We start from the raw sequence: 13,742 nt of genomic DNA, 5'->3' as shown, positions 1-13,742 counted from the left end.
AATTGTGATACATTCATCTTGTTGCACGTTAGTGTAAGAGGTCAATAATATGATTGATATATACTATGTTGTAAACAAGCTCAACACTTTCAATTGTAAAAAAAACAAGTCATAATAACTCAAATTTATTAAATCAACTGAAGCAGGCTGATTGCATAGACCAAAAGTACATGTTTAACATTAAGATGTGATTAAAAACAAACAAAACAACTAATTAATTTCTAGTTCTTGAATCATAACACAGTTAAGACAAGAAAACTTTGGTCATCTAAGCTGAATTAATATCATCATAATTGGTAATTGTTTTATCTATAATTATCTAGATCTATGTATTAGAAGCCACACGATCATAGAGATTTTGATGAATCTCATAGGTAAAGTAAGTCTGAGAGCTCGATGGGGAAGAAGATTGCTTAAAACATTTCACATTGATAGACGATATGTAATGTGTACATAATCTTCTTTAATGAACTTCATACTAACTAACTTCTAAAACCATGCTGGTTCATCCGATAGTGTTGGCTTGAGAACTTGAAGTGTATTTCTCTCAAGGTCATATGTTCAATTATATTTGGTGTCAATTTTGGTAGGCTGGTTTTGTTTCTTAAAAAAAAAAAAATGTTCCAATGAATAAACAATTAATTTGGTCCACAAACTATTAAAATCAACTAAAAGACTCGTAAACTATAGAAAAACACGTTAATTTAGTCGTTAGACTATCATGAAAAACAACCTATTTTTATTTTTTTAACTAAAAGACTAAATAGTTAGATGAGAGATTAATTTAAAGATATTTTAATTAATTTTATTAGTTTAACGATTAAATTAGCAAGACAATTATAGTCTAAAGACATAATTAACTCTTAATAGTCCCCACAAACTCATGGTAAAATGATTCGTACCATGAGTATGAAGTACATTAGTTAACAAACTCCGATCAACGTATGTTGTGGGAATACCATCCATCTACCTATTCTTACAAAATTCTTCATCTTATTAATTCTCCAAACTAGAATGTCTTCATTTCCCGCATCTTTATCCCTTACAAATCCAACAACTATACCGACTTTCTTCCAAATTTGAGTCATTGTAGTTTCTTTATGATGTATCCTTGAATCTTAGACTTCATCTTAGGGTATTTTATACTACCTCCGTCCATAACTATAAAACCCTTTTGAGGAAAACAAATTTGTTTCTTTTTAGAAGACCCGTTTACTATTTCTAACTACATTAATTATTTCTTTACCTACAATAAATAACATGTTGAAAACATAAACAAACTCTCTCTCTTAAAGGATAAAATTGTAAAAACAAGTTTTATAAATATGGTCTTGTTTAATTTTTTCATTTAAATTTAACAAAAAAAGATTATTTCGTCCGAACATAATTTTTTTCGCAAATCGTGTTGTCCAAAAAAAAATAAAAAAATAGAAGAAGCTAACGCCGACCGCTGGAAGCTGAAAAAGCAAAGCAAGCATATATAATATAGGGTAGTGAATTCCCGCCATGGAGATTAATTTCCCGCGAATTCCTTCCACATTTTAATATTACCGTTCGTTTCGTCTTCTCTGCAACACACACAACAATGTCGCGTCGCAATAGCAATGGTAGATCACCCCTCGTCAATCCACAGCGTCAAATCACTTCTTTCTTTACCAAATCCACTTCTCCCCTTTCATCTTCTCCCTCTCCCTCTCCCTCTCCCTCTCTCTCCAAAACCCTAAAACCAAACCCTAATAATCCCATTCCAAAACCTAACCCTAACCCTAACCCTAGTCCTACCCTAACCACACCTTCACCTCTCAATCCCAGAAAACCACACAAACCGCGTCTCGTCATTGACGCTCCTCCTACAATATCACCGCCTCCTTCGGATTCTCCATTCATTGGTAAACGAATCAAGGTTTACTGGCCTTTAGACGAAGCCTGGTACGAAGGTACTGTCAAATCGTTCGATAGCGGTACTTCGAAACATCGAATTCGTTATGATGATGATGAAGAGGAATGTATTGATCTTTCTAAGGAGAAGATTGAGTGGATTCAGGATTCTTCCTCCAAGAAGCTTAAACGGTTGCGGCGCGGTTCTTCTCCTATCAGGAAGATGGTGATTGAGGAGAATGAGGGAGAAGAAAGTCCCAAAGAGGAAAAACAAGAAGAAGAAGAAGAAGAAGATGATGATGATAGTGATGATTCGGAAGATGAAGACTGGGGGAAGAATGCTGTATTGGAGAATGTTGTGGATGATGATGAAGAAGAAGATATGGAATTAGAGGAAGAAAATGAAGTTGTAGAGAGTGCTAAAGGAAAGAGTAGCAATAAGGTTGAGCCGAAAAAGCGGAAACTAGGCGGAGGAGCAAAAATGGAGCCGATGAAAAAGAGCAAGAGTGGAAATGAAGTTAATAGGGTAGCTGTTAAGCTCTCACCATTGGCGCCTTTGAATAATTTGGAGGGTGAGTGACCAAGTTAATCCACACCCAATCTTTGTTTTAATGTATTGAGAATTGGGGTTAATTTTGTTTCTGTTATTCACACCTTTTATAGAATATTGATATGAATGCATCCTGACACATATGTTGATTTTCAAATTTAGCCATAAATAGTGTATTTTTATCAAATCAGAGATAGTTATGTTGGATAAATGAGATGCTAGAAGCCATTTTTCAATGATAAACAAGATTATGTACAAAATTATTTGCTATTTATAAGATTACATGCAAAATTATTCGCTATTTATAAGTTTACGCAATTTGTTTTCCTTACTGGCGCCATTTTCATGGCGCACCATTCATTTATTGGGTGCTGGAGATGTTACTTGCCAAATGAAATGCAGATATCAATTTTTTATTCTTTTTTAAATTAATAATTTACATCACACCTTGCATTATGCAGTTAGAAAGACATCTGACGGCGCAGACAATGTTGCAACTGGTGATGCCTCTGAAAGATTTGCGCTCCGCGAAGCTCAGAAGTTTCACTTTCTAGGAAAGTGAGTACTAACTGTAGCAATGTAGCATTTTGTTTAAGTTGCCAAAATCCACCTATTTATTAAAGGGATTCATATGGCATGCCATTTTGTGTGTATGCAGTTATTTGCTGTTATTGCCATTCTCTCAAGTATTTAATTTGCTGGTTTATATTATAATTTTATTTATGGTTCCTGTATGTATGTTGTCTTGGTACAGAGATCGCAGGGATGCCAAACGAAGGCGTCCAGGAGATGAAAATTATGATTCAAGAACTCTCTACTTGCCTCCAGATTTTGTGAGGAATTTGTCAGGTGGCCAGGTAATTACCGCAAAAGTAGTAGGATGAAACCCTCAATTTTAATGTTGCATGAAATTAATACGATCATTTGGTGAATGCAGAAACAATGGTGGGAGTTCAAGTCAAAACACATGGACAAAGTTTTGTTTTTCAAGGTTTTTAACTGGCTAAGTTTTGTTGGTGTCATTAGTCCATTCCTTACATGTTACAATTAAATAAAATATTTCTTTCCCCATTTTATTGGAGCAGATGGGTAAATTTTATGAGCTTTTTGAAATGGATGCACATGTAGGAGCAAAAGAGCTTGAATTGCAGTATATGAGGGTTAGTATGAGTACTTGAGTTATGGATTTTCTTTAGAATACTAAGGAGCTGCTTTTGATTATGCTGAACTGTACATGTTTATTGGTTAAAATGTGACTCTTTTAGGGAGAGCAACCTCATTGTGGTTTTCCAGAGAAGAATTTCTCAGTGAATGTAGAGAGACTGGCTAGAAAGGTTTGTCACATAGTTGGCCTATTTTTCTTATTTAACTGCTGCTACCAAACTAATTAATATGTCCTACAAGCCACCTTCCAACTGGGGAGGAACTTACTGAATTGCCTTCGATGGGCAGGGTTATCGAGTTCTTGTTGTAGAGCAGACTGAAACACCTGAACAGATGGAGCTTCGGCGCAAGGAGAACGGCTCTAAAGATAAGGTCTGATTACACCTCACCTAAACCAGAAAAGTCATTGTTTTATTTCTACCTTCTTTTGGATACTGTGCTTGCTATATATTTTGAATGTAGTTTTGCATCTTTTTTATTTTGCCAAGTTAGTTTTCTTTCTAACCCCAGTGTTAGTAGAGGAATAATGGTCTCTAATCTTGACCTCTCTCGATGTCTTCTAGGTTGTGAGACGGGAAATATGTGCAGTGGTTTCAAAAGGCACATTAATAGATGGGGAGTTTATGTCAACCAATCCTGAAGCTGCATATTTAATGGCACTGACTGAGTACCGTGAGAACAATCCAAGTGAAATGTCAGAGCGCACCTACGGTGTTTGTGTAGTTGATGTTGCTACAAGCAGAGTCATTCTTGGGCAGGTATGATTATGTTTTCTAATTCTCAGGCGAAATTTCTTTAGATATAAACTCGTCCCAAGTTTTTTGGCGTGATCTGTTAATGCAATCAAGCTTTTAATTTTTGGCAAGATCTGTAAATTTTTTGGGGATTTCTTTTCTAGAATTTGTGTTGGTAAATTAATATCTATTGTATGTTTGCTCAAATTTTCAGTATTTGTTCGGTTGCTTCAATCCTTCCTCCAATTGTTTTAGAGAACATTCACACTTTGTTAATATTCATTCTACTAAATATGGACTTAATTAATCTTTTAATTGCCTATGGCATCATTTTTATATGGCAGTTCAACGATGACTCAGAGTGCAGTGCCTTGTGCTCTATCTTGTCTGAGATCAGGCCAGTTGAAATTGTGAAACCTGCTAAACTACTCAGTGCTGAAACAGAAAGGGTACTGCTGAAACACACGAGAAACCCTCTAGTGAATGAGTTAATTCCAAATGTGGAATTCTGGGATGCTGATAGAACTTTGGATCATCTGAAGAGAATTTATGGCCACAATAACGATTTTAGTGCTCAAGATGGCGGGTTAGATTGTCTGCCAGATGTTTTACTGGAGCTGGTGAAAACAGATCATGACAGTAGAAGTGCACTCTCAGCACTTGGTGGTGCTCTCTATTATTTGAAACAGGCTTTCCTAGATGAGCAGTTGCTTAGATTCGCGCAGTTTGAGTTGCTTCCATGTGCTGTTTTCAGTGGTCTTGCTTCAAAACCATACATGGTTCTTGATGCTGTAGCCCTAGAGAATCTCGAGATATTTGAGAATAGCAGAAACGGAGAGTCTTCAGGGTATACTTTTCTTTGGATTTATCTACACTCTTTGTAAACGGGTAATATATGTTTATATTTCACTGAAATGATGATTCTTGTGTAGCACGCTCTATGCTCAATTAAACCAATGTGTTACGGCGTTTGGGAAGAGACTGCTAAAGTCATGGCTTGCAAGACCGTTATATCACGTGGAGTCAATAAAGGAACGCCAGGAAGCTGTTGCAGGTTTAAAGGTACATTCCCTGACCATGCATTTTGTTTTTGATTCTGATGTTCCTTTACACCAAGACTGTTGGATTTCTTTTTTCATGTCAGCTATACTTGTTTGTTCTCGTCTGCTTTTTCTTTCCTTTTATTTTGTCCCGCTACTACATGCTCTGGTTTAAAAGTTTTGCATCTCCCTTTGAACTTATATAACTAGCAGTGATCATGGGGAATTGTGCTTTTTTAAAATAGATCTGTAAAACAAAGTCATCTTGTCATATTTATGTTTGCAGCATAATTAACTATTAATTTTTTTTGGGAAACCTTGCCTCCTCATTCTATGTAGATCCCAGACAGTTTGTTTGGTTTGTTGTGTCCAGCAATACAATATGGAGCATTTTTTTTTAGGAAATTTTCTGCTTTTCTGTTTGTTTTGCTTTCGAACTAATATGGATAGAAGAGTAGCCTGTCATGTACAGTTTCAACATCTACCAACATACTTGGGTAGATTGAACCTATCATTTTCATCAGATACAAAATCAGTATATTTTGTCAATCGTTTTGATATATGATTTACTTTTAAGGGAGTAAATCTACCTCACACGCTAGAATTTCGAAAAGCATTATCAAAGTTACCTGACATGGAGCGGTTGCTGGCACGGGTGCTCTCTTCTAGGTAAAATATATTTTTACAACAACTATGCGTGATATTTTTTACAGACCATAGGGATTATCATTGTCGTCTATAGTATTTATGCTTTTTGATTTTCATGAAAGCAGGGATGCTAGTGGAAGGAATGCTAATAAAGTGGTTCTGTATGAGGATTCATCAAAGAAACAACTGCAAGAGTTTATTTCAGCCCTGCGTGGTCTTGAACTTATGGCACAAGCTTGCTTGTCACTCGGTGTCATTTTGAATAATGTCAAATCCAGACAGCTTAGTCATCTTTTAACACCTGGTATATTTATCTCAATAAATAAATGTTATGAAACGACTCTACAGCTATTGCCTGATGCATTGACTGTTGTGAACTGTAGGTAAAGGTCTTCCTGATGTAAGCATGGATCTGAATCATTTCAAGGATGCCTTTGATTGGGTGGAAGCCAATAACTCCGGCCGTATAATACCTCATGAAGGAGTTGACAAAGAATATGATTCAGCTTGTAAGGCAGTTAATGAGATTGAGTCCAGTTTGTTAGATCATCTCAAGGAACAAAGGAAATTACTTGGAAGCACATCTGTAAGACAAAGACCTATAATGGAAACAGTTGGAGTTTGGTCTTATTATAGCGCATAAAATCAAATTTTGAATGTTCTTATTTGTCTATGACAGATCTCTTATGTTGGTATTGGAAAGGACACATACCTATTGGAAGTGCCTGAAAATTTGTCGCAGAATATTCCTCGGGATTATGAGAGACGTTCATCCAAAAAAGTAAGAAGACCATGCTCTGAAAACTGTGTGAATTGGATGCAAGTATATACTAATATGTTATCTCACTAGTGATTAAAAATATAACCCACGTGAATATGTTGGTTTTCTCTTGATAAATTATAGTCAACAATTATGACTGTCAACATAAGGGAATTTGCCTCATTTTCTCCATCTGGCATTTACAGGGCTTCGTTAGGTATTGGACTCCAGATATTAAAATATTTTTGAAAGAGCTCTCTCATGCTGAATCTGAAAGGGAGACCTTATTGAAAAGTACATTTCAGAGAATGATAGAGCGTTTTTGTGAACATCACACTCAGTGGAAGCAGTTGGTGTCTGCAACTGCTGGTACGTATGAACCAGTTTTGAAGTACATGCTCTCCCCCATTCACCTTTGCATGATGCCTGTTATTAAAACCTATATTTCTTAAGCTGAAATTAAGTTATCTTTTTCCCCTTTTATCTTGATTCAACTCTTGCATTTCCTTAGGAATTTAATAAGATGAGTTTTTATTCCTTTTAAATATAAAATTGAAGTTTTATCTTTTTACATATCTTAAACTGAATGTTGCATTTACATATTGCAGAGTTGGATGTTTTGATCAATTTAGCTATTGCTAGTGATTACTATGAAGGACCAACATGCAGACCAAGTTTTGTTGGGACCTTATGTACAAATGAAGCTCCCTACATCTATGCTAAAAGTCTAGGACACCCCGTTCTTAGGAGTGACACCTTAGGAAAGAGTGCCTTTGTACCTAATGACATAACCATAGGTGGTCCAGACCAGGCCTCCTTTATTCTTCTTACAGGTCCTAACATGGGTGGGAAGTCAACTCTTCTTCGCCAAGTTTGCTTGGCTGTGATTTTGGCCCAGGTGAACTTTTTAAGCCATGTTACTTTTCTCATTTGATATTTAATTTTTGGCCTGGTGGAGAGAGAAATTACGTGGGAAAAAGGAACCTCATCCCTTTGAGGCTTGTCTTGAGTAAGCTTGTCTTTTTTCTTTGCTGTTATTCATTTTAGTTTCTTACACAGGTAGGGGCTGATGTCCCTTCAGAAAGTTTTGAATTGTCTCCTGTGGACCGAATTTTTGTTCGGATGGGTGCCAGAGATAATATCATGGCTGGCCAAAGTACATTTTTAACCGAGCTTTCAGAAACTGCAACAATGCTGGTAAGATGGTCCTTTGAGTATCACTTCACCTTATATCATGTGTAAGTTCGTATTGGAAAAAAAAAAACAAGTCCCCCATTGGATAGATATGACTCCTGATAAGAGTTTATAAAGAGGAGGCACTCCTCACCTTTCAAGCCGGTTTTGTAAGGATGAGTTAGGCCCAAATTTCAACAGTTGGGTTACGCAGGCATTTAACAATAGATGTGTGTATATGATCGACATTTTTCTATATAACTTTTCAAGCAATGACGGCATAGAAGAACAAAGTTTTGCTTTAATTTTTTTTCTTTATAGCTTAGTTGTGTGTGGTTCTGTCGTACTTGGATAGTTGGGTGGGTTTCATGTTTTTGTATCATGAAGCTTTATAAGCCCTTACATATGTATTACCTGACCTGATTAAAGTATTTTTTTTTTTATTCTGATTATGTACTTTTTGATGGTGGATACAGTCATCAGCCACTCGTAATTCATTGGTGGCTCTGGATGAGCTTGGGCGTGGGACCTCAACGTCTGATGGACAAGCCATTGCGTAAGTGTTTGTTTTGGGATTGCAGTTGTTCCCTAGTGGTTTCTGTATTCATGATTGATTTTCTAATTACTGGTGAGTCCATCTCAGATTCTGCTTTGTGCTTTTAAATTTTTGGCAGGGAATCAGTATTAGAACATCTTGTACGTAGCGTGCAGTGTCGTGGATTGTTTTCTACACACTATCATCGATTAGCTATAGATTATCTCAAAGATCCCAAGGTATACCCAGTTTTTTGTAGTGTATAATCATTACTGGTATATTTAATAGTCCTCCAATGCTTGTAAGAATATTTGAATGCTCAAATTTATTTCATTGATGATGTACATGTACTTGACTGCCTGCCTATAAAATCACCAGTCACCTATGTGGATATCATTGCTATATAATTATAAAGTTTAAATTCTAGTGTAGTAATTTGTTCTACCTTCCATTTGGATATCATTGCTATATAATTAGAAAGCTTAAATTCTAGTGTAGTAATTTGTTCTACCTTCCATTTTGCAAGTGTTTTGAGAACATAATTATATTTGAGTTGGCTTTTCTTGCATTTGTTGTAAAGGTCTGTCTCGCTCACATGGCATGCCAAGTTGGTAGTGGAAATGAAGGTTTGGACGAAGTCACCTTTCTTTACAGGCTGTCCGCTGGTACTTGCCCCAAGAGCTACGGTGTTAATGTTGCTCGGTTAGCTGGTATGTTATCTTGTTTTGAACTACTATAAATATTTTCACTTAACATCCAAACATCTGCGTGTTGCATTAATTTTTGGTTCATTAGCCTTGCTTATGTGTAAAGGCTTGTTATTTTATAGCTTAAGCTTGGACTGCCAATCTCACACAATACTGTTTGTTATGAATTTATAAAATCTTGCTATTTTATTTCAGGACTACCCACTTCTGTGCTTCAGAAAGCTGATGCCAAGTCCAGAGAATTCGAGGCCACGTATGGTAAATACAGAACGGTGTCTTCTGAACCAAACTCTTCCAATCAAAGTTGGGTTGATGAGATAATAGTCTTGGTACAAAAATTGAACAATGCTGTTAATAATTTGAGCTGCGAGGAGACTGTTTCCGATCACTCTATAGTGAAGCTTCAGCGTGACGCAAGAAAACTGCTAGCACGGTGTTAAACTATTTCTAGACATTATTATCACGATTCACAAAAGTGGTTAAAAATGATATATTTTTGTCTTGATAAGTTGATATCAATCTTGATAGGTTAGCCAGGTGGTGATTTGTATATGTTGGTTATCTAACAGATCTGTTTTGTTGGTTGCGGGGGCTTGTAAATGGTTGCAGTATAAGTGGTGATAGAGATTGAATACTGCATTAGGTAGGGGAAGATCCAAAATGTATTTTGATCAGAATTCATTATGCCAGAAAATTTTGGAATTGAGTGAGCATCATCATTCATGATACTGTCTGATACACATTGAAGTAAATAACCTATGTAACAAGCATCGTTCATGATACTCTCTAACATTGAAAGTAAATACCCTATGAATGTATTAAATTTTCTTTGTCCTGCTCTTCATTTCTGCCATTAAATACTCTATGAATGTATTAAATTTTCTTCGTCCTGCTCTTCATTTCTGCCATCTTCATCAGAGAGTGATGTGTCGTAGTCAGAACCTTGATAGCGCCTAATGCTATTCAGAATGGCTCCGATTGTCTTGGTAACTATGTACATGGGTATAATAATTCCGCAAGCCTTTAGAACAATGACCTACAACAAAAGTAGTTCATAAAATGCCATTAGTACGGCTGTATGTAGGCATTATTTCACATCATGTCTCCTTTCATTCAAAATTAAAATACGGAAATCAAGTACTACTTACGGTAAGAAGTGTAAATGGGTAATCTTCGGTTCCACTTGTGGGCACTACCAAACAATGTCTTACTAGTAACACAAGCGTAAACTGCAGAAGAAAAACTGTAAGTTATTTTTCGGCATTCCTACAGAATACATCATTGCATGTAAATTTAAACCAGTTTTAATTTGACCAGCTTCAATATCAGTTGGGAAAAACCCTAACTGCAGGTTAAATTAAAGAAGTACTCTAATTGTAAATAGTTATTTTTTTAGACATGAAAGCATGGTGTTTGTGGGATGATTAATTTTCTGATCTGAACTACTAGAGTACATAGTCGGTTCAACTAAGATAGTATCAAGTTGATACCAAATGTGACCTAAAAGTTTGAAAGTAATCGTATATTATTGAAATGATTCATGTACGTATTTTAGAATAATTATGTATACGATGATGTATTTAAATAATTCAACGTATATTTATTTCATTTTTAGAAAACAATACACGTTTTTGGGAGAGTCGTGACTCGTGTACCAGGAAAATGCTTTCACAAGGTCAACAAATGTATTTCTTAGAAGAGAAAATTTGTTATATAAACTCTTCTAGGAGCCCTTGTGTTGGGGCAATTGGCATTCCAGTTGGCAATGACAATTCAACTCAAGTCCCTTGACTCGTTATTTTCCCTAAATTCATGCAACTTTATTTTGTTTTAAATTAATAATAATCATACAACAATAAGCATGTTTAATGCTATGCTATTTGATTAGGAATTACGTATAATTAATTATTTATTATAAGAAAATACACACAGTGCTTACAGCTATTGCCAATGATCGACAGTGAAACGCGGTTCTGTTAGTGGTAGAGCTGCATTCCGGGTAATCACTTTCTATTACAATTCCTTCCACCTCACTTTCTCTTATCGCGTTTGAAGCTTCTTGCTCCCCCCTTAAAATGTGTTATCAAATTTAATATCGTTAGAGATAAAAACAAAATTCTACCAATTAAATGTGTTATTTTTTAATTCGAAGAACATGCAAGAAAAAGATAATAAAAAAAAAAAGACAAGTAATACGCAACACCAACGTATAAAATAGTTGCACCTCCATGCCATGTGTAGCTAAGACTTAATAATGTGAAATGAATGAATTAAATAAATTATTTGAATGTTCTTTTTGATTGAATTAAACGCGGTAAAGTACCTTATGGGCATTGCTTCATCATTTATCTCTGATTTTTTTGGAGGAGGAGCTGTATATCCGGGTTCATATTGCTGCAAAAACAATTATCAATATGAGCTTAGCAAATTACACACCCATCTTTTATATTTATCATGCAGTGCAATATTAATTAAATTATGTTCATTGTATGCATAAGGAAAATAATGTCCTGATAATTCCTACAAATTATAATATCAAATGGAAATGAAGATAGAACTAAAGGGCCATGATTAGCTGAGAAATTTAAATATTTAGCTTTTTTCTGACAAAAATTTTAATATTTAGCTGAACTAAGCAAAAGACAAAAACTAAGTGAATAAACAAAAGAAGAAAGAAAATTATGATCGTTTTATATAAGTCAAAATTAGATTGGGAAGCCCATCCAATTTACGTCACAACATAATTCCTAACGACAGCAAAATACGTGTCCTCACAGATAACTCTTTCTCCCTCTTTATTTTTTCTTTCTATTTCTAATTAAAAAAAATTACTAGCAATAAATATATAATATTAAGATGAATTAAAATCAAATTTGATCACAACTTACTAAAACAGAAAATGAAAATGAAAACAACGTTATTAATCATCATCATACATACCTGGAGACATATTTCACATGTTGTATTTCCTTTCTCGTTACACCATCTTTGTATGCAATCTCTATGAGCAAACTGAAAACAAATAAAAATACAAAATCACTTATTGATGAAAATTAAGAAAATTCTGAAATGATATATAGAAAATAAAAGCATAAGCTTGTAACAGTTGCTTCATAAGTTAATCAAAAGATCATGTGTTTTTGTTTCTTACCTTAACAGTTCCAGAACAAGAACAAGGTGCTTCTAAGGCTTTGGAGCTTTCAAACTCTTCTTCATGGCAAATTCTACAGCGAGAAATTCCAGAAAGTAACCTTAAATCATCGATTAGTAACACAACCTCTTCCATATTTTTCAAACGGTAACACCCAATGATCACTTTGTTTTCAAATTCTGTATATTGCTCTGTTTTTCTCTGCTTTTTTTAGTTTTCTATCTTTCTCTGTCTTTCTAACGAACCAAAGGCTTTATATATGAAAGAAAGAAAGAAAGAACCAACTTTAGAGAGTTCCAATATTGCCCTTGTATGATATTTTAGGACAATAAATAAATGAATTTTAATGTTACCGAATTTCAGATGAACCTAACCGTACCATCTGTATGTTTATAATTCTATAATGGTAAAATTGTTTTAGTAAAATTAACTTTGGTAAAAAGAATTAAAGATAAAATAATTTAATTCCTCGACAAAAATAAATTAAATAATTGAATTGATTCTATTTTTTTTTTTTTTTACAAATACTAGATTTAATTGATATGGCCTAGCAATGTAAATATCGGAGCGAATATTACCCAATTCGATCTCAAACGATTTTCTCACGGTCTAATTTAGTGACAAAAAATAAATCCAATTTAGTTATGATGTTTTGATATTGGGGATAAATTAGTCCTTTAATGTCCCGGTTAGCTTAAATCAGCTAGTAGACACATTGCACAATACAAGTAAGAGTTGTGGTTTGAACCACGTCTCATTTATTCATCTTAAAAACATGAAATTTTAGTAACTAAACCACTTGAACAAAAATTAAAATAGTCCCTTACTCATTATATTATAGGGACTGAATTGAACCACTAAAAATTATGAATGATCAAATTAGGTCTTCATTTTAAATAGTGCATTAACAATAAAAAACAATCAATTATAATCGTCTGATCATTAAAAATAATGACATCGGTAAAATAATCATACTAATATTGCAATAAATATAAATGGTTATACAGAAGCGTGTTGAAGAATTAAATTGAAGCTAGAAATTATGTTTAGAAGCAAAAATTTAATCTCAACTTAAGGTTAAAATTATATTTATGAATGATGATTCCACTCGATAAAACTGAAAATGTCAAATAAAATCACTTATCTTTGGTAAAAAAAAAAAACTTTTATCTCTTACAAAAATAAATACAAACATTCACTAAATTTGCGGAGAAGAGGGACTATTTTGCAATGCAAGGTCAAATAAAAACTTTGTTTATACTTGCTTTAGCTAGGGTTGAAGTAGTAAGATTGTTATTTTAAAACTAGTTACAAACCCGTGCTTCGCACGGGGGTTAGCTACTTTTTTGACAAAATATTATATCGGACGGATAGATTGCGAAATGACAGATAATTATAAACC

General features: G+C 34.4%; 2 protein-coding genes across 2 annotated transcripts; one reads left to right on the top strand and one right to left on the bottom strand.

Annotated features, from left to right (window-relative positions):
* The first annotated feature begins 1,506 nt into the window (after window positions 1–1,506).
* MSH6 (MUTS homolog 6) lies at window positions 1,507–10,033 on the top strand. The gene is made up of 21 exons (XM_085730524.1): window positions 1,507–2,450; window positions 2,890–2,986; window positions 3,183–3,285; window positions 3,366–3,419; window positions 3,514–3,588; window positions 3,694–3,762; window positions 3,881–3,964; window positions 4,156–4,350; window positions 4,671–5,173; window positions 5,259–5,388; window positions 5,944–6,035; window positions 6,140–6,318; window positions 6,398–6,600; window positions 6,694–6,795; window positions 6,981–7,143; window positions 7,383–7,672; window positions 7,834–7,971; window positions 8,424–8,503; window positions 8,622–8,721; window positions 9,063–9,192; window positions 9,385–10,033. Exons 1-21 carry the CDS (start codon window positions 1,586–1,588, stop codon window positions 9,627–9,629), a joined length of 3,897 nt encoding a protein of 1,298 aa, XP_085586650.1. The 5' UTR covers window positions 1,507–1,585; the 3' UTR covers window positions 9,630–10,033.
* On the bottom strand, window positions 9,834–12,570 carry LOC146911098 (uncharacterized). Its single transcript, XM_085730525.1, has 6 exons — window positions 12,341–12,570; window positions 12,130–12,201; window positions 11,513–11,583; window positions 11,129–11,258; window positions 10,338–10,418; window positions 9,834–10,225 (listed from the first exon to the last, which is right to left on the bottom strand). The coding sequence occupies exons 1-6, from the start codon at window positions 12,473–12,475 to the stop codon at window positions 10,052–10,054; spliced, it is 663 nt and encodes a 220-aa protein (XP_085586651.1). The 5' UTR covers window positions 12,476–12,570; the 3' UTR covers window positions 9,834–10,051.
* Window positions 12,571–13,742: the final 1,172 nt, after the last annotated feature.

This window comes from Medicago sativa, chromosome 7 (genome assembly GCF_051527215.1).
Source record: "Medicago sativa cultivar Bolivia chromosome 7, Bolivia_mono, whole genome shotgun sequence".
NCBI lineage: Eukaryota > Viridiplantae > Streptophyta > Magnoliopsida > Fabales > Fabaceae > Medicago > Medicago sativa.
This window is presented reverse-complemented; position numbering and strand designations above follow the sequence as displayed.

Bases quoted from the DNA above. Each gene is read 5' to 3' on its own strand.
- MSH6 (XM_085730524.1), top strand. From the start codon at position 1,586: ATGTCGCGTCGCAATAGCAATGGTAGATCACCCCTCGTCAATCCACAG. The intron at 6,319-6,397 runs GTATATTTATCT...TGTGAACTGTAG, and splicing joins TAGTCATCTTTTAACACCTG to GTAAAGGTCTTCCTGATGTA. The intron at 7,673-7,833 runs GTGAACTTTTTA...TTTCTTACACAG, and splicing joins TGGCTGTGATTTTGGCCCAG to GTAGGGGCTGATGTCCCTTC.
- LOC146911098 (XM_085730525.1), bottom strand. From the start codon at position 12,475: ATGGAAGAGGTTGTGTTACTAATCGATGATTTAAGGTTACTTTCTGGA. The intron at 11,259-11,512 runs GTACTTTACCGC...ACACATTTTAAG, and splicing joins GATGAAGCAATGCCCATAAG to GGGGGAGCAAGAAGCTTCAA. The intron at 10,226-10,337 runs GTAAGTAGTACT...CTTTTGTTGTAG, and splicing joins ACCCATTTACACTTCTTACC to GTCATTGTTCTAAAGGCTTG.